The following is a 24,673-nucleotide window of genomic DNA, read 5'->3' as shown; positions in this document are numbered from 1 at the left end:
TGGAGAGATTAACTCCTCAGAGAACAACTATCAAATTCACTTGGGGGAGGGAAATTTTGGGCATTGTTATCAAGCTTTATGAGAGCTGAATAAAATTGACTTTACAAAAAAAAGATTCTGAAATTATGCATAAATGTTAGAGAAGATTAAACTAATGGGAATTCAATACCCTGCCTTATCTCTTGGTATATAGGATCAGTCCTTCTTGATTTCTTTTTCATTCTCTTCAATTTTACCCTTTTGTCTTCTTTACTGATTTCCATCCTATGTCATTCCTTGAATTTAAAAAAAATCCCTGATTTTCCTCTTTAGTGGGTGGTGATAGTAATTAACTTCTGTTCTTCTGTTCATTTAGACTCAGATCTTTTCTGCATTGACTAAGTACAACTTCAGGTCAGCTGTGATGGTCATTATAGACATAGTAACAGTGAGAGACAGCTAGGAGTTAATACTTTACAATGCCAAGTTGATCACTGTGGTCTGAGGGAGACATTATTGCCATATTATACTTTGTAGAAGTCAAAAACAGAAGGGATTTCACTAGAACTCCCACCCTGAGAATTTCTTCATAGCCAAAATATGTCCCTTTGCTCTGGCAGCAGGAGGATTTACTTTGGCAGGGAAAATCCTCACACATAGAGATGTGTTGAGCAGGAGATCAGGGTCCCTTTAGCCCATGTCTGGTGAGTGGTGAAACAAAGAGATTCCATGCAAGACAACAGCAAAGAAGTAAGCAACCTGGGTCCCAGCTAATAATAATAATAGAAAAGCATCATGGCATTGTGTATACAGGCAGCTTAAGGGCCAGGGAGATGTGGGTTCAACTCTTGCTTCTGAAAATATACTGGACAAGCTAAGTAACTGCCCAGTGCCCTGAGACAATTCTGAAGTTGTACAGAGAAGACAGTCTTCCATTGGCAGGAGTCAGCTCACACAAAGGACTTCCCTATACAGATAACTCACAGGTGTATCCCAATCAATGATAAAACAACTTTGTTAGCACTATAGGCAGAGCACTGGAACTCGGGTTCAAATCCAGCCTCAGACACTTCCTGGCTATGTCAGCCTGGACAAGTCATTTAACCTCTGTCTGCCTCAGTGTCCTCATTTTGTAAAATGGGGATCATAACAACATCTACTTTCCAGGGTTGTCATAAGGATCAAATGATATAACATTTATAATGTGCTTTATAAGCCTTAAAAGTACTATTATATATAAATTTATATGTCGCATTGTATATATACAAGTTATATGTAGACAATAAATATAATTTATATATTGCATTATTATAACACAATTATGATGGTAATATAATCATTACATAAGCTAATATTACAATCATAGCATGATATTTCTAATATTGTAATAATTACAATTCTTCTATCTATTACAATATTTCCATTCAGATAAAGTATAGGTGGTCATATTCTTTGGAAATGTTTGGGACCTGTCGGTAAGCACTTAATAAATACTTATTGAATTAAATTTATGTAAATAGATTCCTTAAAGAAAAGGTAAGAAATGGCATTAAAGTAAAAGATTTAACACGTGCCTAGGACATGGGCATTCCTGGGTGGGAGGAGAGAAGTGGGCAGAAACCCTAATAGTCTAGTAAAGAAAAACACAGGGAGAGCTGATGAGCCACAGGGAAGTTCTGACTTCATATTATGTATATTCACTTCTCTGTGCACACATTGTAAGCTCCCTGAGGGCTGGGATTGTTTCAAGAATTTTTGTTTGTTTCTCTCTCTATCACCAGGAGCCTGGCACCATGCCCTTCATATAGCAGGCATTGGATAGAGGTTTGTTGAAATAAATTGAAGAAAGGAACAAGTGAAAAAAAAACCAAGAAGAAGAGAAGGGCAGCACTTTTATGAGGAGATATGAGAGAAAACAAAGGGAGAACCGAGAGGAAGAATGGAAGGGTGACCACCAAGTTAATGAAAAGGATCTAGAAAGCTTTTCTGGAATCTCCCTGAGTAATGAAATTTAGAAAAATTGCTTCTCACTTCCAAGAGATACAAGGGTCTGGCCAGAAGCACTGCCCTGTGGAATTAAGCAGTGAAGTGGCTTTCTTCAACAGATCATGGTTAATTTTCTCAAGGTCTTCCCCCCCAGATCTTACAGGATTGTTGTGAGGATCAGAGGAGATAACATGCTATTCAGCTTTAAAGAACTCTGTAAATGTGAGTTATCATCATTACCCTCTCTATTAAAGACTTTTCTTTTTAAGCTCTATGCAAGAGATTTCAACCAGCTTCCAAATGGGAAATAGCTTCCTCCATTTCTGACACTGTCTTCCAGGCTTTGTTGCTGGCCCAATGAGTTGACTTAGAACCATGCAATGGGCAAGATGATTCAGATGCAGAGGAAAGGAGGCTGACATGGGCTTTATATCAACTGCGCTCCACCCCAACTCTGCCATGGGCTGCCTGTGTGACTTTGGACAAGTCTCCTTGCAAGTCACCAGGCCTTAACTTTCTTCCTCTGTAAAATGAGGGCCTTGTACTAGGTAATGAGCTCTAACGTCCCTCCTAACTGTAACTCTACAATCTGGCCTTCATTCTTGATAAGAAAGGGGAGCTCACAGAATTCTTGGCCTGTGGAAAGCTGAGGCAGAAGAGTGTGGCTGCCTCTGGGTACCATTTTCATCACACTAGCAGCAGCCTATGTGAGAATCTTTGGACAGCTCCACCTTTTCTCTTCTGGTTACATTTACAGAAGCTGAAACAGCCACAGCCCTTTTATGTGGGCATTAGGGTGACTCTCCAGGTTGTTTGGGGCTTCACTGGTCAAGCACTTTCCTTTCCTGAATCACTATTTCACAAAATACAGTGTAGAGAAGAAAGAGTACTCACCTTCAATGATGTGTTTTCGTGACAATCCTCTTTCCGTTTCAGCTCTGCCAAGATAAAAGAGGCAAATGATTGTGAGTGGGGGTGGCTGTTGGATGAGTTTTTTTTCCTGTTCTAGGAGTACGAAGAAAAATGTTCTCACTTAGACAGACCTGCTAATTTTATACACTGTTCTCCGTGTGCTGGGCGGGTAGAGACCAGTGAGGAGGCTGGCTCTCAGTGAACTTTTTCATTGAAGTCCCAGTGAGATAAATTAAGCATGGAATGTCACAGGGACACTACCATTTATCCCCAACAATGCTGCTATTCCGCTGTAGCTCAGGGACATCCAGAGCACCCACATATGGTTTAATAAAGATTCAGCTCTCCCTATGTTCTTTTCTTTGGGGGTGGGGTAGAAGAAGGATGGGCACTGATAACTTCATTCAAACAGCTTAATTGCTTCAAAGGCACAGTGTCAAATATAAATCTATTACACACTGAGCAACTGAAGTTTCCTTGGTGATGAAGCCCATCTTTGGTCTGCTAGTAATTGGAGAGACTTGGAGAAGGAACTGAGCCGCTGGCCAGGTAATTTACCTGGCAGAGAAGACTCAGTTTTGGGAATGTTGGGCAAAGGGGCCAGCCAGCGGTTTTGCTCTGGTCCACACATCTTTTAAGCCACTGCCCACTGTGGGCAGGTTGAAGACGATGTGCACTGGAAAGATGGTAGGCAAACATTTGTTTCCCATATTCACTTCAGCAAAAACTATAGATCAAGTGTTCATAACAGAATGGCTCTGGGAAGCATCAGAAGTAGAAGGAAAAGCATCACTTTGGAGGTCATTAGTCAAATAAGAAGGCGTATATTAGTTGGTTTTCTGGAGAAGCAAGCAGGCTTCACACCTCCCCTTGTTCTCAAGGTGAAAGAGCCATGTTGCTCTGAGTCCTGAGCCAGAGTAACCCACCTAGCCTCTGTGTCTCAGCTTCCTCACATATAAAATGGGGGTAATGTCCCTTCTGCTTACATCACAGGGTTATTAAAAAGAAAATATTTTGTAAATGGTACACTGCTATGCAAATGTGAGCTATTAGCATTATTATTAATATAATTTTATGTCATTATATATTAATTATTATAACAGTATCATTATTGTTTTCCATAGAGCCTGAGGCATAATTTACTGACAAAGAATTTCAAATTAAGAGAAAAAACTGGTGAGCTCTCTCAAGAATCATTTGTTGATCCCATTTTGTTGAACCCCATGATGTTGATTCCACTGCTTCCTCTGTGAAAGGAAGCCCAGATCATAGATTTCAGAGGCAGAAGATGTGTTAGAAATTAGCTAAACTCAGACCTGGGGGGGAGGGTTCATAGGTTTTAAAAAATATTTTTATACCTGTATTTCAATATAACTGATTTCCTTTGCAATCTTACCTATTTATTTTATGTTTTGAAAAACCTTATTCTGAGAAGGGATCCTCCATAGGCTTCTTCAGACTGCCAAAGGAACCCACGACTCCCCAAATGGTAACAGCCCTTTGTTCTATTCTAACCATTTCATTTTGAATAAAAATAATTTGCATTTGTAATTCACACGTTTTCCAAAGCATTTTTTGTAGGTGAGGGAAAATGAGTGTCAGAGAAGTGAATTGACTTCCTCAAGGTTCTAGAGCTCATAAGTGGCAAGGCCAAAATTGGAATGCAGGCCCTTGGGTTCTGAAGCCAGCATTATGCCTCCTGTGGGAAGCCTTGCCTTTCAGCCACTGCTCAGGTCCTCCTCCCGATCCTGGGAGCTCACCCTGCAATCTGGGTTTCACTATGACTTCCCACCTTGTTTACATTGGGTAGTCACCTTTAAATATATAAGACTGCTTAGAAATACATTCTCTTTTAAACAATTAAAGGGGACTGGTCTGCCATAGTTCAGGTCCCCACCAATATCATGGCTCTTCTCCTGGGTTTGCTGCTGCCTTGCACAGTAGGCAGAAAGGAGTCTACCAGCCCATAAATTTAAATTGTGGATGAAATGCGTCTGCTGCACCAATTTCCTTTGGACAGCCGCTATTGTAAAAGAAAACAATAAACCATCCAGCCCTTATTTCTTATGTAAACTAGATAATACTATATTACTCAATGAAACAATCATTCTTCCAGTCTGTTGTGTCCTCTGTGCAGTTTCTAAAATACAAACCAGGCTTTGGGTCCACAGCAAAAGCCAAAACAATAGCCTAGTAATATAGAACAAGGCAGATGCTATAAATCTACATTATTCATATGTAGTGCTGCTTTATTTATATTCAGACTGCATTAGAGTATAAATCTCCATTCTATCTCCCCAACTTCATATTCATTGTGAGTAGCTACAAAGACTCAAAGAAAATATATATTTTCTCTCCTCATGGAATAGTCTAGACAAGACTCTTTCCTCTGGATTTTTATACATCCATCAATCACAGGTAGTCACCAAGGGCCTTCCAGACCCATTGGCTTTCCATGCTTCATGAAAATAGGATGGGGCAATCAAATCCTCTGGTAAATGGTAGAGCTACAGAGTTCTGTGTTCACCCCAAATCCAGCTGGCATCATTCTGTTGAATAATGTATCTACAACCCGAAATGCAAGGAGAGAGCAGCAGGAGTCAATTCATCCTCTGAAGTTTGGATGGCACGTCCACAACCAAAAGAGCCATTCTCTTTCATTTGGCTTGACCTTAAGTAACACAGAGACCCCATTTTCATCTCCAATGAGATGGTCCTTTTCATTGTAGTTCTCCCAGCTCACCACAAGGAGGAGGGATCACAACACAAACCGTGGGGGGGGGGAAGGTCAGCTATTTCTCTGCAACAAAAATTGCAGTTCATCTTGGCACGTTGAAGGGGCTTTCCTCCTCTGAAGATTTGTGCTTATTTGCTCTTGCTGAAACTTGAAATGTGATTTAAAATCAGGACCACAGGTGAAAATACTGTTTGGAAATCTCCTCGGCTTCCTAAGCATTCCACAAAGCTGGTGCATCATCTTCCATTTCCTCTGATTCATTTTGCCCAGGTCTAAAGCAAGGCCAATTACTTTGTTAAACATTCACTTTTCACATATTGCCTTTAGGTGAGAAAAAGATTAGTCCCATGGATTACAATAAGCAGACAAAACTTGTTTTCTAAAAGCATCTACAGAAGAGTCCCATTAGGCTAGAGGGTTAGATACAATCTACTTACTTTCCACCCCAGTAGAGTTTGGTTGTTATGACCAGGCTGGACCTCCTGTATATTAAAAAACAAAATCAAGAGAAAACCTGATCAGTGCCAAGATAAATCCCATGTAACAAGAATATTATTACACCATCAGAAAGAACTCATTGTTTCACATTTGAAGCATCTGCTTAGAGATGTAAAATGTTCACCTGACATCGGAGTTTGGCCACAAAGGGCAAAGTGAAGAGGCACTTTGAAGAGGATGTGGGTGGGAGGGTGGGTTGGTGTCAGTACTTGACAGCCCAAGAGGGATGAAGGTGAATGAGAGTGGGTAGAAAAAGCTAGGCAGTGATGGTATCTGGGAATGGCTTGGGAAAGGCACCCTTTAAAACACAAATAGGTTGCTCCTATGACAAATACTTTAGCTAATTTATTAACCATCTAATAATAATAGCTAGCATTTATATAGTACTTTAAAGCACTTTACAGATACCTCGATGGATCTTTACAATAATCTTGGGAGATATTATTATTTCAGTTTTTTAGATGAGGAAACAGAGATAGAGGTCAAGTGACTTGGTCAGGGTCACACAGCTAGTAAATATCTAAGGCTGGACTTGAACTTGGGTCTTCTTGACTTCAGGGCTAGTGTTCTATCCACTGAACCTCCCAGATGCATTTACTATAGACACCAATCTATCCCAACCTCCTAAAAAGGGGCAGGAGAAAATGACACATACTCCCTTTCACTGGCCAATATCCCTAGTGGTCCCCAAAGGTTAGCCAGCATACCTTCTAAACTGGATAACATTCATTAGCAGAATTTGGCCAAGTTAACATTAAATAAAAGTTCCAATAATATTAATGATATTTACTGGCTCAAAATTTCTTTAAATACTTCAACAAAGGACAACTTACTTTTAGTAAAACAGTTGCATAATCTTTGGTTCAAAGTTCTAACATTTGTCTCTTGGCAACATAAGACCTGGGATCCCTGGAAGAAAATATAAACTACCTCACTTAGGAAGGTCCCCCAGTGATGCCCATTCTTGGCATGGCAGGCCTCTCTTGAGGTTCACATAACACGTGATGTCCTTAGGAGGCTTGCCTAAGAGACTGATTTTATTTCTTGAGATACATAATTCAGTTTGATTTTTCCAGGAGAAAGAAAATCCCTGATTATGGCTTCCAAGTCTTAAAACAATTGGAGAGCCCTTGAATTAGTGGTATCTATGACTCCATCTACTGAGCAAGAAACACTGACATGGTGGCATTGACATCCTGATCAAACCCACTGTGATTATGAAAACCAACACAGACGATGCTGGGAATTCAAACAAGGCGGCTGCACGGAGGAAAGGCTGTTGCAAATGTCCTCAGCCCTGTCCCACACCCTCTGTACTTCTCAAGAACTAATCTGAAGGACAGTTGTTGAGGATCTGCCTATATGGGCAAGCAGGCATTATTACTACTAACTCAGGGCGACCATGATAGAAGCACTGCAATTCTCCATGCCTTAGTTCCTTCATTTGTAAAATGAGAGGATTGGGCTAGATGAAGTCCAAGATCCCTTCCACTTTGAAATCTAGAGGTCTGTATTCTGGATCAAACTCCTATTCTAAGACCTGTTATGACCTTGGTGAAGCCCTTTCCCTCCTGTGAGTCTGTTTCTAGATTCCATGATAGATGGACTTCTCAGGCTCATCTCTCACCTTCTTGGGCTTATTAGAGGAACAACTGATCATATGAAAAACACATCTCCCATTTTATGGAATGAGATTTTTAGAAACATTTCTCCATCTTTTATAAACTCCAACAAGGTGTCAAATGTAATTGATGTAGTGATCAAGGTTATTTAGAGCCATGATGGAAGTCTCGATGTCTTATTGAAATGAGCTACTTAGAACATGCCAAAAGCTACTGTCTGCTCATTTGCAAGATCCAGGACTTTTTTGGAAGTTTGGATTGAGGGCTGGATGCTATGTTTTAGACTTCAAAATAACAAGCAGGGACAGCAATCATAAATAGTCCCCCGCTCACATTGTTATGGGGGTAATAACTCCTAGGCTGGTGGAGGAAAGAAAAGCTGTTTATTTTATCACCAACCTCATGGGACACATGTGAGCTGGTGAGAACAGTTTGAGGCTAGCTGATTGCTTTGGCATATATCTGCGAGACTGATATGTCAGATGCATTGTATGTAAAAAATAAGAGTGCAGGTATATTTGTTACATGTTGCCTAGATTTTAGAAGTGAGCGTATAAAGGTTGATGACTACACAGAGCAAATTTTAAAAAATATCCTTACATTGTGACCTTACATGGTGACAGGGATAGGTACTGGACCTATTTCATTGTTATAGGGAATTCTCAGATGAAGAAACTCCCTCTACTGGTGTGGAACACCAGCTGCTTTGAAACTTACAGACTTGCCAAGTTGCTCAGGGCACCAAGAAGTTGTGACTTATCCAAGGTCACTCAGGTAGTAAGAGACAGAGATGGAAATTTAAGCCAAATCTTTCTGACTTCATGGCCATCTCTCCATCCTCCACACCACCCAGTCCTCTATATCAAGAATGACAGTACAATGTTTTATTTGGCTGTCAATGTATACCATGCCAAACAAGGAAAGCAATGGAGTTTGATGCATTTGACCTAATTCTGTCCACTATTATGGAGCTGGAATGGACCATGCAACAAGTAAATATGACTGGTACAGTGGAAAAGTGTTGATTTTTGAGTCAGAGGATCTGGGTTCAACTCCCACCTTTGACTTTTCTTACCTTTCTGACCATTAGCAAGTCACAAAATCCCTGAACCTCAATGTCCTCAACCTGTTAAGTAAGGGTGTTGAGGAAGATAATCCTTAAGTTCCATCCTATCTCTGGAGCCATGATCCTGTGAATTCTTTCTCACTTTTGCATATATATAAACCACAGCAGGGGTATGGGCAATGTATGAGCTCCCCTTTTGTCCCCAAGATATAGCAATTGTATCTTCAGAGAAGCATGGTTTCTGCCCATCGGAGTCCTTTTTGTGCTTATTATGAACAGTCCATTCATCAGGTGCCCCTACTTCAGGTTGCACAAAACTGGTGTACTTGGTGGATGCTATCTGACCTGTGCAATGGAAGCAAATATTGGGGGAAAGGAGAATGCATTTATGTTTGAGTCCACATTCTCACTGAGCAGCTCTAGGGGATGAGGGGGGAGCGATCATGCTAAAATGGACAAGATAAATGTACCACAGAGATGGATCTCCAGCAGCACATCTCCCCTCACTGTCTAATAATAGCCCAGAGAGAACAGGAAAGAACAGGGCTGCTGGGAAGGATAGGTGAAGACCAGCTCCTTGAGTTAGACACCTTTCTAGACTGAACCTAGAAGTTAATACAAGTATGTGCATGGAGGCACCCCCACACTCTACTCTGCCAAGTTACTCTCACTGAGGACTGTTGGTACTTTTCTTGACTGTTAGTGGATGTTTTGCCAGATAGAAGGAAAATAGAGATGAGTCATGATGGGCTTTCTTGCCCTTAACCTCATTCTTCCCCTCATGCAGAGAAAGAAATGGGCAGTCATGACCAATGCATAGAAGGCATTGTGTCCTGCCTACTTGACTTCCCAGAGTACTCAAGGCAGTCCAGAGGAGAGAGTGCTGGCTTGGGAACCAGAGGTCTCACATTCAAATCTAAGCTCTAACAACAGCCCATGTGATCTTGGGCAAATCATGAACCTTTCTGGTCTTGTTTCCTTATATGTAAAAATAGGTGTTGGACTATATGGTCTGAGGCTTCCTTGTAGTCTATGTTTCTTAGGATAGGAGGAGATTTAGGAAGATGAATTCGAATTGTATTCCTGACACTGACTAGCTGTGTGACCTCTCCAAGCCTCAGTTTCTTCACCTGTAAAATGGAGATAATGATACTTCTAGCTACTTCACAGGGATTTTGTGCAGGTCAAATCCGAAAATGTATGTAAAGCCCTTCGTAAGGCTTGAAGCCCGTACCGCTAGCTGTCCTTATATTTCCCACAAATGCCAGCTACTGTCACTAGAATTTCCTCCATGCCCTTGGAACAGAGGAAGGAGATCAAAGCCCAATTATGTGGATAAATAACCAGGCACAGGACTCATCTCCAAGGCTTTGGCTTCCTCACTTCATCCTGTGCAGGGAGATTAGCAAAATAAACAGTGAAAGCCTATAGTTGTTTAATTAATCTGCATCTTGTGCTAGTGCCTTATCTCTTAATTAGGGGAGGGGGAGTCCAGAAGCCTGGAAAATGCTGTTTTCCTTTATAAACAAAAAGCCTGTGAAAGCCTCCTTTGAGGAGTGCCCATAGACCTAAGAGCCAGAAAGTGCCTCAGAAGCCCAACCCCCTCATTTTGCCAATGAGGAAGCTCAGGCCCAGGGAAGCTGAGGGACTTGCCTGCACTTTGGTCATCTTCCTCAGCCCCCTTCCTCAGGAACCTGAACTCTGATATCTGGACTCTGGGCTTTGGGGTGGGAGCTTTTGGCTTCTCTTATCTCCAGCTATTTGTTCTACTTTTGTGGCGGTTTGGTTGTTTATTGGTACGCTCTAAGTATCCTATTCCCTGTCTTTTAACCATCAGAATAATTTCTATTTCTTGAAATCTTATTCTTATACTTGTCCTGTTCCAGACCCCTTCCCTACCAGACATCCTATACTGTAGAAAGCAGCCCCGTCCAGGTCATGAACCATACCTCCAGCCCTTCCTCTTGATGATACTTCCAAGGATCACTTCAGCCCTAGAGGGGAGGACAGAAAGAGAGAATGCTTTAGTATCACATCCTGGAAAGGCACAAGTCTATTTTTTAAAGCCTATTCCTTGTTTGAGCGTTCAGTCACAACGCTCTTAAAATAGCCTGTACTCTGCTTGTGTTCACAATTTCCGCTGTTTCTGCTGGTGCCTGCAGAACTCAGCTACAGCACAGTCCCCAGTGCCTGCCAACTGCTGACTTCCTGGAGGGAGGGAGCCTGCTCTTTGTCTCTGAGAAGCCCAGAGAAATCATCTGTCTATTGGACTTGTCTATAAATGTCACCCATGGGAAAGTCAAACCGGAATCATGGATTCCTTTCTAATTGGGGCTTTGGTTTCTCAGCCCTTCCTATTTTCCCCAGTTAGAATGTTGTATCTCATTTCAAATTGTGATGAGAGAAGAAAAGTGAACAGAATTATTTGGAAAGAAAACTGAGAGAGAACAGGTGCCCCTGGGTCCTAGAACAATAGGTATATCTTAGACTTTGGACCAAAGGCACCAGGCCAGACCATGAGAGGAGACTAGAACAAGACCATTCTACTTCTCTGCTTTCCTTGGTGAAGCTGTTTTCATTGCCTGATACAATGCCTGGACTCATTCTCCAATGGTTAGCAATCTCTGCCCTGCCCCCTGCCCCCTGCCCCCATTAAACTCCCAATCTGACCATACTACATTCCTGACTGCTCCAGAGTGACCTAACTCCTGGTGTTTGATCTCTCATTCCTGTCTACCACAACTGTATCACTCCAAGGTCTAGTCTCATTCCACATCCATCATTCTGTCCACTGTGCCCTCTGGAAATTCTTCTCTACAATTAACCCAAAAATGCTTCAGCTTATTCCCATCCCTTGCATATTCCTTCCATCTTCTGGCTCTCAATGAGACCTGACTCTCACTTTCCTGGCTTTCCCTTCTGGTACTAGCCCCCAACCCCTTCCAAAGCACACACTGCCCGCCCCATTTTCTGGTCCCAGAGTTGGAGGCAGAATGATACTCTCCCCCCCCCACCCTGACACTTCTATGCTCTCCCTCTAACACCCACACTAAGCAATTTCTTCTCTCAGAATTTATCACTCAGCCCAGATCCTAGTGACAGTTACTGACTGACCCCCAGGACCTCCTCTCTTCTTTCTCAAACTAGAGAATACATGTGAAGTGCTCTACAAAACTCAAGGCATTGTGTGGTAGTTACTATTAGCATTTCTCAATGAGTGCAGGAGTTCAGTGACTGGTTCACAGTCTCCCTTTCCACCCTGATACAAGACAATTTCAACACATATGTTGGTATTCCCTCAAGTACCCCAACCTACCCATCCCTCAATTTTCTCAGTTCCCATGACCTTTTCTTCTCCTGGCCTCACTTACTCACAGAGACGGTCATAATCTTGATCTGCCATCAATCACAAGTATTCCATTTCCATGCAAAATCTCTGAAATACCTTATCTGATCACCATCCCTATGCTTTATTCCTCCTAACCCTGTTTTTCATCGCCATTGGGTTCTTCCATTCTTCCTTGCCTCCTTCCCAAGCTATCACTTCCACTCTGGTTGTAACCTCCCTTTCTATCCTTATTAATTTTGAACCCATGACATAATATTTGTAAAGTCCTTAGCACAGTGCCTGGCACAGAGAAGGTGTTATGCACAAGCTTATTGCCTTCCCCTTCCCTTCTCCTCTTCGGTGAAGTAGTTCTACATTATCCTTTATTTTCACATCCTTTGCTCCCTTGTCCTATCATTAATCATGCCTTGATGAAGCCCAGCTCTGGATTACTCTCACCCTCTTTCACTTTATTCATGAGCCACTGAACTGAGATGGAGGATGTCACACAATCTCGAGTCCACATTACATTTCTGTTAGCTAATCTAAGCTGTGCTCATACTGCAGAGGGTCATCCTTTACTCCTCCCTAACTGATTCTCACCTCAGAAGCTATTCAAGGCTTCCCCTGATCTCCTCAAGACTTTCTCTTTCTGCTCCCTCAGCTTCAGTCCTCCCCATTCTCTAGGTTCCTCTTCTTTCTTTTTCATTTCACAAGCGCTTGACTCCGTCCTGCACTATTTCCTGCTTTACTTGGTGTGTCTGATGAAGCAGAGAGTCCTCCTCTTGGCAAGGCCAGTTCTTCTGTATGTATTGCTGCTTTCTCCTCTCTTCTCTAGAAAGTTGCCCTCACTACCATCTACTTTCTCCCTCTACTCTTCAATATCTCTTTTCTAATTCTTTCCCTACAGCTTACAAATACACCCAGGTCTCCCTCATCCTTAAAGAGCCCTATGGAGATTCCACCATCTCTGCTAGCTATAGTTCTAGATCTCTTTTTCCCTTCTTTGCCATACTCCTTAAAAAAGGGTCTATATTCAATGTCTTTCCTTTGCTTCTTCTTACTCTCTTTGAAACCATCTGCAATCTGGCTTCTGATCTCATCATTCAATTGAAACTGCCCTCCCCCAAATTACCAATGATTTTCTTTATAAAAATAGATTTTTACTGAAATCTTTTTATTTTGCATCACCTAGATTTACCCATCTCCTTTTTCCTGCTCTGTCCCAGAGTCATACTTATAACAAAGAATTTTTAAAAAAAGAAAAGAGGAAAATATCTGCAAAACTGAAACATACATCGAAAAATCTGACATTCTGTACAATGTTTCACACTGGAGGGATCTCTCCTCCCCCTCCACCTGTGCCATTTTGATTCTTTGGTGGTTGTTTGTTTGTTTGTTCTTTGTATTTTTGTTTTCTTTGCTCTGCTTAAATCACTTTGTACCACTTCATGTAAACCTTTCTATGCTTCTCTGTTTTCATGTTCACCATTTCTTATAGCACAGGGATATTCTATTCTATTCTTGTACCATAGCTTGTTTAGCCATTCCCCAATCAATGGACAATCAATACTTTGTTTCCAGCTCTTTGATGCCACAAAAAGTCCTGCTACCAACACTTTAGTGTATCTAGGGATCTTCCTTCATTGCTTCCTCCCTCTCTCTCTCTCTCTCTCTCTCTCTCTCTCTCTCTCTCTCTCTCTCTCTCTTCCCTTCTTGGGGTATATGACTAGAATATTTTGTAGGCTAAAAGTTTAATATGAGTTAATGATGTCATATGGGAGCCAAAGAGTTCTAGCAATCTTAACCTGTATTAGTACAAACACAGTGTTTACAATCAGGAGTCTTAGTTCTGTTGTGCTTTATAAAAGGGTGTAGCAGCAACCACACTGACATCTCCAGGAGGGCTGCTAGCACAGGTTCTTAGATCTGCTTTACTAGGAGAGATATTTGTTAAGGGGTCAGAAATCTTTTTTAATTACATTCACTAGTTCAGGGGGAAAGTCAGCACCCTGAATTTCAGAGAAAATACAAACAGAGAAAATATAAGCAGAGAAATAAAGACCAACAGACAGGGCTCTGACTTCCTGAATCAAAGCAATATTGCTATACACTTTACATACATCCCTGGATTGAGAGAACCTTTACATCTCAGCAGTCAGGGAGCTCTGAACATGCAGCCTCTCAGAATCTTGATCAGGGAATCACAAATCCTTCTCATACGCAAGTCCCCAAAGGAAAATACCAATTCAGAGTATATACACACTTCTCAGAGCCAGAAGGTATCACAACCCTCATGACACAGGGCCTAATTAGAAATTAGCAAGAAGTGTGAAAGCCTTCCTACAAGCAAGCCTCCTCTAAGCAAGCTTTCTTTAATGAGCTCCACCTGAGACCTACTAATAGGCGGAGGAAGATCTTAAATACCATTAACATTACAAAGGGACACTGTATTTGGGACATTTTGTTCAGTTCTGGAGATCACATTCTAAGGGGCAGAGAAAAAGCTGGAGTGTGTTTGGCCAAGGGAACTCAGAATGCAGAGGGTACTCAAATCTATACCATATGGAGATTGGTAGAAGGAGCAGGGGATGTTTATTTTGAAGCAGAGATGACAGTGGAAGTTGGGGGAAGACAGGGTAGCTCTTCTCAATGGCCAACATGTGGAAGAGGGATTAGATTTTTTCCTTCCTAATCCCAAATGGTAGAAGTAGGTATCATGGATAGAAGGCACAGAGCCAGATCTTTTCACAATACAAACAACTCCCTAACAGTTAGAGCTTTCTATCCGTGAAATGGACTCCTTGTAAAGCAGTGAATTCCTCGTCACTTGGGAATATTTAAGAAGAAACTGGATGACCAGTTGCCACGGATGTTTTTTTTTTCCATTTTAAAAAGAAATTCTGAACTTCAAAAACATCGACTAAAATCAGCACTTTCATATATTCAGTAGAATGTAAAGAGAAGGCTGTCCAGATGACTGCCATGAACATTAGCTACAGTAGGTGAGAGATTGGCCTAGATGCCCTGTTACGGTCACTTCTGACTCTGTGACACTGCAATTAATGTCATGCCTCTTTGCCCTTATTTTTTGTACAGAGTTTAACAGGGTTCATAAAGAAGAGGGAAGGAAGACAATATATGGAAAATTTTCTATTAATGAGCCTCAAAAGACTATGGGATCTAGGCTGAGAGGAATCTGAGAAGAAATCAGTTGTTATAATTATTATTTTATCCTTGAAAACTGGGAAAATCAGAGGCACTAATTCTCAGCCTTCTTAATGACCCTTAAACAAAAGCCCTTCTCCCTAGAGAATGAAATACCAAATGGAACAGAAAGCACATAAGCTAGGCATTGATGAATCTCATCCAACAAGTGATATAGCTTGATTGTGCTCTCTCTGGGAAGGTGTTGAATTGGAACTGCAGCCAATTACCGCCCACTGTAGAGTTTTGGGCATTTTCAGAGGCTGCTAAAATAGCGAGATGGTTATCCTTTTCTTTAACCACTAGGGAGCCTGAAGTCTACTCTGGAGTGAAATGGATGGCATGGCCCCTTTTAGTATATAGAGTGCCACTTCACTGAATTAGGACCTGGGGTCTGTGTAGCTCCACCTGGTATTAAGGGCTATTGGGTCCCAAACTTTGGTGGGGCCAGGCTAGAAAGTTGGTGGTATTCTGGGAAGAAGTCATAGGCCACTTGTTCACACATTTGGGTTAAAAAATCAAATTTATATGTTCAAGATGGTGAGCCTTTGTGGGATATTTGAAAAAGATCTGAGCATTTCAGTGAAATACAAACTGAATCTGATTCTTTAGAATGATATGACAGCTCCCAAAACTAATTGTCTTAGGCTATGGCAAGAGAAACCTAGCAGCCAACCCTATGGAGATGATGACCCCTTTGTGCCTGGTCTAGGTCAAACCACACTTGCAGCACTGTCTTTAGTGCTGGACACCACATTTTAGTAAAGGCATTAGTAAGTTAGAGAGTGTTCAGAATCTAGCAAACCACATGAAGAGGGGCCTCTAGGCTGCATCTTAGGCAGATCAAATGAAGGAACTGGGATTGTTTAGCCTGGAGAAGAGAAGACTAGAGGGAAGGGGTAAACAACATGATGACTGTCTTCAACTATTTGAAGCACTCAAATGGAAAATGGCCTAGGCTTCTTTCTCTTGGCCCCGGAGAAACTAGAGTTATTGGGCAGAAGTTGTCGAGATCTGAGTTAAGAAAAACATTTTAACTGGGGGTGGGGCATATAAAAACATTCTTGGGAGCACACAAATTAAAGATACCAATACATTTTTTAAAACCACAACAACAAAAGGTTGCTTTCTGCCCAAGTGGAAGGGACTGTTTCAGGAGGTCTCCTTCACTCTAGGTCTTCAAGCAAAGCCTGGGTGGTGCTTATTAAATAAGCTCCTTGAGGGGCCTTTCTTTGTACACCCAGCACTTAGTACATTGTATTTATATCTAGAACAAATTTGTTGACTGACTACATGACTGGAAGGGATTTTTGTTTGAGTAATGTTAGAGAAAACAGCCTATCTACCTCTTGTATTGTGTGATCATCTGGGCTCAATGCCTAGCCTGGTACCACTCCCCCTGTCTTCTCTCTCTCTCTCTCTCTCTCTCTCTCTCTCTCTCTCTCTCTCTCTCTCTCTCTCGCTCACACACACACACATAACACACAATGTTCTAGAGTGTTACACAACCCAATTTTTGTTAGTGGGTGTTAGAGGGAGGGTACAGGACAGATCTTCAGCATCCTTTCCTCTTCCTACACAGTGGCTATTGGGAGGGTAGTGTCATAGGAACAAGGATGTAAAATAAGAGCAAGGAAAGGGGAACGTAGCTGGCACATGACCAAGTCCTCAGGGCAGGTGGGAAGGCAAGTGAGGGCACAACAATTTTATGTGTTCCTAAAGGGGTGACCCTTTCTTGCCATGAGCCCTTCAAATGGGTAACCCTCCCCCAAATACCTTCAATGAATACTACCCCCAAATGTAAGCCAGAAACTTACTTGCCAGCAGCATACACCTCCGCAGTGTCGAAGAGGTTGACTCCACTCTCGTAGGCAATCGTCATTAGTCTTTCAGCAACCTTGGAGAAGACACATGGAGTCAGCCAGAGCAGGCAGCTGTGTTTCCAAACTCAGCAATGCCCTTACCAATCACTGAATCATAGTTTCAGGACTTTAAAATCTCACTAGTGAGTTCATCTATGACCCTTCTTAAATCTCAGAGGCAAAACTTTTTTCCTCAATAGAATGTTAACTTATTGAAGGCAGGAACTGATTTACTTTTGCCTTTGCATCTCCAGCACTTAACACAATGCCATGAAAACTTAGAATGGACATCTAATAAATTCTTGATTCGTTGATTGGAATAATCACTGCTGCAGCCCCCCAAAGTTATTTAATGTGTATAATGCAATGAATCTTCCCCTCTCATATTTTCATCTAACTTTGTGTGGTCATTTTCTTTTATTCTATCAGAATTAAGCATGGGGTCATAGGAACTGATGCTGTTACCTAATAATGAACTCAATGCTAAATGAACACAGCTAATATAGTTACTGCTGTGCTTGTAATTAAGAAGGACATGATTGTCTTCAAATATAGGAAGGATTGTCATGTGAAAGAGGGACTAGTCTTGGTCTGCTTGTCCCCAGAAAGCCTCTCCAAAGGCAGAAATTGCAGAGAAGTGAATTTAGGTTCTAGATGAAGATAAACATTAGAAACATTAGAACTATCCTAGAGCAGAAGGTGCTGTTTCAAGAGGCAGTAGCATCCTCTCACTTGGATGCCTTGAAGAAAAGAGCGAATGAACAGTTACTCCTGATATTTTAGGATTCCCAAAGACAGGATAATTGGACTATTTGGCCTCTGGGATCCCTCCCAGTTTTGAGATTCTGAACTCTCCAACATAGTGGTATTCCACAAAGGTCACTGGACTTGGAGTCAGAAGACCTCAGTTGAAATCCTGCCTTTGTTACTTCCCACCTGTGTGACACTGTGATATTGTGTCACCTCATTTCTTTGGGACTCAGTTTCCTCACCTGTAAAAACAGGCATTATTGAGTTCTAGGATCCCATCCATCTTTCCATCTATGGTTTTTGATTGGGAATTTGTTTGACAATTTAATTACAAAATTTGTAAACATATTTCAAAGCTTTCATTTTTTTTCTTAACAAGAGTGCCGTTAAAATAATGAATTTCTTGGAATGTCATTTTTATTATTTACTTGTAACTTTGCCAAAGTCAATTGTCAGAAATTCCAGATGGCACAAGTTTTTCAACTACCCCTTTCCCAGTATTTGGGTGACAGTAGCTTATATTGTTTTCTCAGCTTTTCCAGGGCAAATTCTCCTTTTGGGGGGCTTGATAAAAATCTCCCTAATGAAAATTCTGATCAACATTCAAGGAAGAAAGCATACAAGATTTTTTAGGGAAATAACCACCGAGGAATGACATGAATATTTAAGGTTTCCCCAGGATATTTGCCAATAAGTAAGTGGAAATGTGAAATGGATTGAGAATTTTTCTTTCATTACTTCTCTAAATAGAGCAGAGTTCTTTATTATTTATATTTAGAGTCACATTGACACATCTTGGACAATAACCACTCCGGGGCATTTAGGGTATGGTTTTCTTTTGGCAATGTCCCAGCAAGCTCCTTCACCTGTCCAATGTTTCCATCTGTAAAATGGAGCCCGGGTGAGAATTGAAGAGACTCTGATTTTTAACATCCTTTCAAGCTCTAATCTATAATTACAGTCCTGGACTCCTAAAGCATAGAGGCTGTGGGGTAAAATTGGAAGAATGTGGCAGATTTGGGTTCTAAGACAATCTCTGCCACTTGGCACCTATGGGATCTTGAGCACCTCTCATTTTAATCTGTAAAATAGCGATAGAAACATCTAGGAGTCACACTTGTTTTTCTGGAGAACTAGTTGTTAAACATTTACCAGCATCCCCCAGAAGAAAGAAGACTAGAAAAAGAGACTTTGGGGATGAGGAATACCAGAGAACCATTGCTTACTACCTTGGGAGACACTAGTAAGCCCAGTAGTGTATTTTTTCCACCCTCCTTCTACTTGCCAGCCAACCCATCCTGTGCCCAATTTACACTTGGTCTGAGAACACTGCTAATACATCCCCTGACTGAAAAGAACAAAAACAAAACAATTATCTAGGGCTTGATACCAACACCACAATGGCATCCACAAGCAAGAATACTTGGATATTGATCAGCAATCCACCCTCCACTTGGATTCTATGACAGATCTCTTCCATGACAGGTGTCAACAGGTTGGGCCAACACAGGTCTCCCTGTTTCATGCCTCAGAGGGTCACAGAACCAGATCATCCCCATTATTAGATCTTTCAAGGATGTAGAAGTAAGAGCCATACAAAGTGAACCAGGCTGCCCTGTTCCTCCTCCCTGAAGGTCTTCAGGAAAAGACAAATGTCCTCTTGGTGGGGATGTGGAAGATGGTACACTTGGTCAGTGATGTGTTGGACTAGGTGCCAACTGAACCAACATTTGTTATTCATGGGCTATGTGTAAGTCTGTGCTAGGTTGGTCCTGGCCCATGGGGATATAGAGACAAAAGGTGTGTGTGTGTGTGTGTGTGTGTGTGTGTGTGTGCATGTGCACAAGTGCATGTGAGCATGTGTTAGTATATATTCCTTTATTTTCTGAGGAACAGCTCCAGGAAGGAAAAGAACTGGGCAACTGGAAAGAAGACAAGTTTACAGTATGACCTTGAATTCCAAAAGGAAAAGATTCTTATTATCTCTTCCCTAAGCATCACACTGTCCCACAATGTACTTGCAAATATGGTGAACTATTATCTTTGGATCTTTCTTTTTTCTATTTGTTGACTACTTGGAGTCAGTGGAGCCAGACTGTCATTGACTTTTCTACCCTATTCCCTAAACAGACCAGGAATAAGCTGTCTAAATTCGAGATTACTCCTCCCTTACAGCCCTGCCTGACTCTGAACAAAGGGCCTTGCCTGGTGCCTGAGATCAGCACTGAGCTTAACATTCACAGTGAATTGGCTCCTTTGGCTTTCATTTACAAATCTGTGCTTCTTTGGATTAAAGGGTCACAGATTTCGAGTTGGAAGAGTGTTTAGAGATCATCTAGTTCAACCTTCTTTTATAGATAAGGAAAATGAGAGATTCGGTGACTAGGCCAACATTGCACTGGGAATAAGGGACAGATCTGGGCAAAACGCAGGTTGTCTCACTCTAAAGCCAATGGGTTTTACCTCCTGCAGTAGAGTCTATTGGAGTCCTTTATGTTGTAGGACTATAGATTTGGAGCTGGAAGTAACCATGGAGGGTACCAAGTCCAACCCCCTCATTGTGGCTGGATTCGATCCTCTCTTGTTTCTGGAGGCCAGGGAAGTTGGCTTCCTACCCAGCCACAGAGAAAAAGATACAGATGCTGGGGAGGTGCCAGTAGCTTCCTTGAAGGACAGCACCTTTGACTATCTGGCCAACTCTGCTGGCCATGGTACTGGGTGCAGCATTAGCCTGAACTCACTTGAGTTTTTAGTGAGAGGAATTGACTTTTTAAGGACAACTATGGTAAATTCCATCTCTAAAACAAAGAATCCTTTCCCAAAGTAAAACCAAACAAAACAAAAAATCCACTTTCTTTTCCATTGGCCTGTTTTTGAAATCCAGATTTTCATAAGTCATGTTTACTTAAGGTTAGGTACATCTAGGGGCGTGCTAGAGCACCTCGAGCCAGTTCAGGGGAGATGATTGTTAAATTTTCTGGGTATTTACACCTCAGAAATTGTCAAATGCTACTAATCATGGTTTGGTTTATTATTTTACTGATTGCCTGGGATTAATAAAATGATGTATAAAATGTCAATAATGCAGATTAAATTTAAAAGTATGTTGTAGGTACGCCTCCCCTCCACCTATCCAGATGGCAAACTTTTACTGTCACACTCCCAGACCTGAACTCAGCCTAGAATAACTTGTTACATTTTTATTTGCTCCCAGTCTGAAAATGTTATTGATCGCACAAATTTGCAAAAACAGAGTTAGCCTGTTTAATGTTGAGAGTGTGGGGTTTGAAGTCTTGAAGATTTGCTTTTCCATTTCTACCTCTAATACTAACTGTGTTACCTTGTTCCCTTAATCTCTATGTGCCACAAGTAACTCTATGGGCTTCTCATAGAGGGTTGTGATCTGCTCTGATGGAGGGAGTTCCCACAATAGGAGTTCCACTATGGTGGCAAAATCACAGAAGTTTCATATATTCATGACAATTTGCAAAATGAACAAAGTAAGAGAAAACGATTATATTATGCATGAATTATATTTAGCCATTTTGTCTTATAGAAATATCCCACTATCCAATACTCTAGCAGCCTGGAACTGGATGCCTTCTAGAACTCTCTTTGGTACTATGATCAACATTATTTTCAGATTAACTTTTTTTTTAATGGAAAGCAAAAGTGACTTACCTCATCTGAAATTTGACCTCCAAAAGTGACCCATGTTCCTGGAAAAAGAACACAAATTCCACATTATTTATCACGATTTCCTTCATCCAGAGCTGAGGGTAATGGAAGGAGATGACTTTTTTCCCAAGTTTATGGCTGGTGTTGGAAGTGGCTGTCAAGTCTATGGTGAGAGGGGATCGCTGCAGACCTGCTTGGCCGGCAGTACTCCCTCTTGTCCTTCTGAGTTAGTGAAGCAGCTGACAATTCTGAAAGGGAAGATGAAGTCAATGGACTCATTTATCCCCTCTCCCTGACATCCAACTCCTCTACGGCCGCTTCCTGGACTCTCCATGGTCTATTTCCTCCTTTTTCCCTTCTTTGAAAGCCTTCCCCCACAGGAAGGAGCCAGAGTGGATTCTCTGCATTAGGTCATGCTTCCATTGAATTGGACCCTCCATCCTGAAAGAGGGAGTAGTGGCTAGGCTAGAGGTTTGGGTGCCTAAAATTCTGGGAGTTTCTCCGAGATGCTCTGTGCTCACAGATGACCATGAGGGAGTGAGACTGAGGATAAGGATGCTGTAGGAAGTATATCAGAGCACACAGAAAGAGCTGGAGCTGTGATTTCATTGTTTCAGGGGAATTCCAGAGGAGGAATCTTCTGCCAAGGCCCACCAGCCCCTTCTCAACAGCCTGTAACTTTAGAGAGTTGCCCAAAGGCACTGAGAACTTGATTGACTGGACCAGGGACACAAAGTCAGTCTGTATCAGAGGCAGGACATCTTCTCCTCTCCAACCCAGCTTTCTATCCATTCCATCATCCTGAGAACTGCCCCCCAGACAGCTAACCAGGACAGAAAACAAGACCACTTGAAGCTCTGAGCCTGTAGAAGAGCATTGAAGGCCAAGAGAATGGAAAGGAGCATTAAAGTGATGTCTTTTTGTGGCAGCTCTCACTGCCCTGTGTGAGCTCAGACTAAATTTGCTCACAGCTGCCATCAGAAAGACAAGACCCAGAGGCACTGCAAGTCCTTCCTACTAGCCCAGGAGTCCTTGGTTCCATCCCCAGAACTTGAGGAAGCCGCAGAGGCTCTTCATGAGTCTGGCCTCACTGATGATGTCTAGCATTTGAAATCCCAATCTCTATCAATCCCTTAGGAAAAGATGCTTGGAATAAACATTGAGAATGATGGAGCAAAGGCTCTGCTGCTCAGGGGAGGGACAATGCTTGTGAAAGCTTGCTAAAGAGATCTTGTAGAGAGGTTTGGAATTTTGCATTTCAGAAAGTTTCCAAATTAATTATGTTTTTTTTTTTTGGATTTCCAATTCCAATCCAAATCCTGGGATTAAGAGCTTGTGCTTATGTAACATTCTGCTCTCCAGGGGTTTAGGACCAAAAGTGCTGGATAAGAAACAAAAAACCCCACAGAAGGAATTACCATGTATACTATTGAACAATGTCTGTCTACCTAATCTCTTTATTTCTGTTGTTTTAAAGCAATCTGCAAAAATACCAGGACAGTTTCTAGACAATGTCTTTAAAATCACAACATGTATTTTTAAACATTTGGTCAAATGACCCAAATTAGTCAAGGATGCTTAGTCTGACTGAGACAGAGGATCCATGATCTAAAACTGAGGACTGAGATTCCATGTAGTTCAACACCCTCATTTTACAGATGAGAAAACTCAGACTCAGTGAGTGAAATGACTTGTCCAAGGTCACGAAGGAAGTAAATGTAAACACTGGGATTTGAACCCACGTCTTTAGACGCCAAGGTCATCACTCTTCCCATGGCACCATGCTGAGTCCTCCCTGACCTGAGACTTAATCTGTCTCTCAAGGACTCTCAGGGAAATTTCACCCTTTCAAGTCCCCAGGGTTACTTCAGCAAGTAACCTCTGATGATTGCCTGAGTCTTGGCAATACAAACACCTCTTACTCCTTCCTTCTTCGAATTAGAGAGGATCTTTCTCCTCTAGCTGCCTGCTTTGAGGAGGGTGGAAGAGTATATATGGCCTGGAGTGCTTGGAAGGGCACATGGATTAACCAACCAATTTTTTTTAAAAGATGGTTCATATTTATAATTAGAAAGTTTCAAGTTAGAGGAAGGGATAAACAGCAGCTGGCTAGATATTAGGTAGTAGTTTTTGCTAAGCTCCTTTGTGAGAATTTTAAAAATCCTTCACTTTCTAGTGAGAAGAAACTTCCATGATACCTGAGGTTACTTAAATCTATTTCAGTGCTAAATTCAAATTATGGGCAATGTTGTTTTAGAGAAGTAAGTTTTCTTAGCCTGATACTTGCTATTTCTGAAGGTATCATTATTAGTAGTCATTTTTATTCTTTTATTTAGCAGAGTGTGCTTATAATAGGAAAGGTTACAGTGCAATTCGAAAGAGTTCAAATGCCACATAGGGATCCCTTGATCACCCAATGAGTCCACACATCACTATTTTTGTCTTCATATTAGTAAACCCATACTACATGACGCAGAGGAACTTCTGGTGAGATGGAAAAGAAGACAAAAAGAAGGGAGCCTGGTACAATGATCTTTTGTTCTTTGTTACCTGGTGACCATGTTGGGATTTACAATAAGCCTTGTTGTCTTCTCATTCAAGGAGCTGGCCATAATTGGGTGTTTGCTGTTCAAAGAGACTGTTCAGCCCCGAACAAAGAATAATTGGGATGTTTAGATGGAATGTTTACTTCATAAAGCAACTGTCAGGTTTGCAGAGCATGTCACTGCAGTCTCCGTGTGAAACATAGATTTGCTTATAAGTGTTCAGATAAAAGGAAATCTGAATAATTATAAGCAAGTCTGTGAATAATGCTTGTGATTCTTACGATGCCACAGCTATTTTGCCTTGACAGGCAAGCTCAGTAACTACTTAAAACTGAGTCCAGCTATCAAAAGAATAATAATAATAATAGCCTGTGCACACACACACACACACACACACCTTTAAGGTTTACAAAGTGCCTTACATTCATTATCTTATTTGATCTTCCCTCTCTCCTTTCCTTCCTTCCTTCCTTCCTTCCTTCCTTCCTTCCTTCCTTCCTTC

At 41.5% G+C, this 24,673-nt stretch overlaps 1 protein-coding gene across 1 annotated transcript in view; it reads right to left on the bottom strand.

Moving 5' to 3' along the window:
- Positions 1 to 24,673, bottom strand: part of KCNAB1 (potassium voltage-gated channel subfamily A regulatory beta subunit 1) — a 360,079-nt gene that overhangs the window by 81,219 nt on the left and 254,187 nt on the right. Inside the window, exons 3-7 of the mRNA XM_069083440.1 lie at positions 21,629 to 21,666; positions 17,153 to 17,232; positions 10,750 to 10,794; positions 6,052 to 6,096; positions 2,860 to 2,903 (exon numbers count right to left, since the gene is read on the bottom strand). Coding sequence (XP_068939541.1) covers positions 2,860 to 2,903; positions 6,052 to 6,096; positions 10,750 to 10,794; positions 17,153 to 17,232; positions 21,629 to 21,666 — 252 coding nt within the window. The remainder of the gene's footprint in view (positions 1 to 2,859; positions 2,904 to 6,051; positions 6,097 to 10,749; positions 10,795 to 17,152; positions 17,233 to 21,628; positions 21,667 to 24,673) is intronic.

The sequence above is a fragment of the Petaurus breviceps genome, unplaced genomic scaffold, assembly GCF_028583685.1.
Source record: "Petaurus breviceps papuanus isolate PSGF00001 unplaced genomic scaffold, PetGlider_PUasm1.0 173, whole genome shotgun sequence".
NCBI lineage: Eukaryota > Metazoa > Chordata > Mammalia > Diprotodontia > Petauridae > Petaurus > Petaurus breviceps.
The sequence above is the reverse complement of the archived record's forward strand: the minus strand, read 5'-3'. Positions and strand labels throughout refer to the sequence as shown.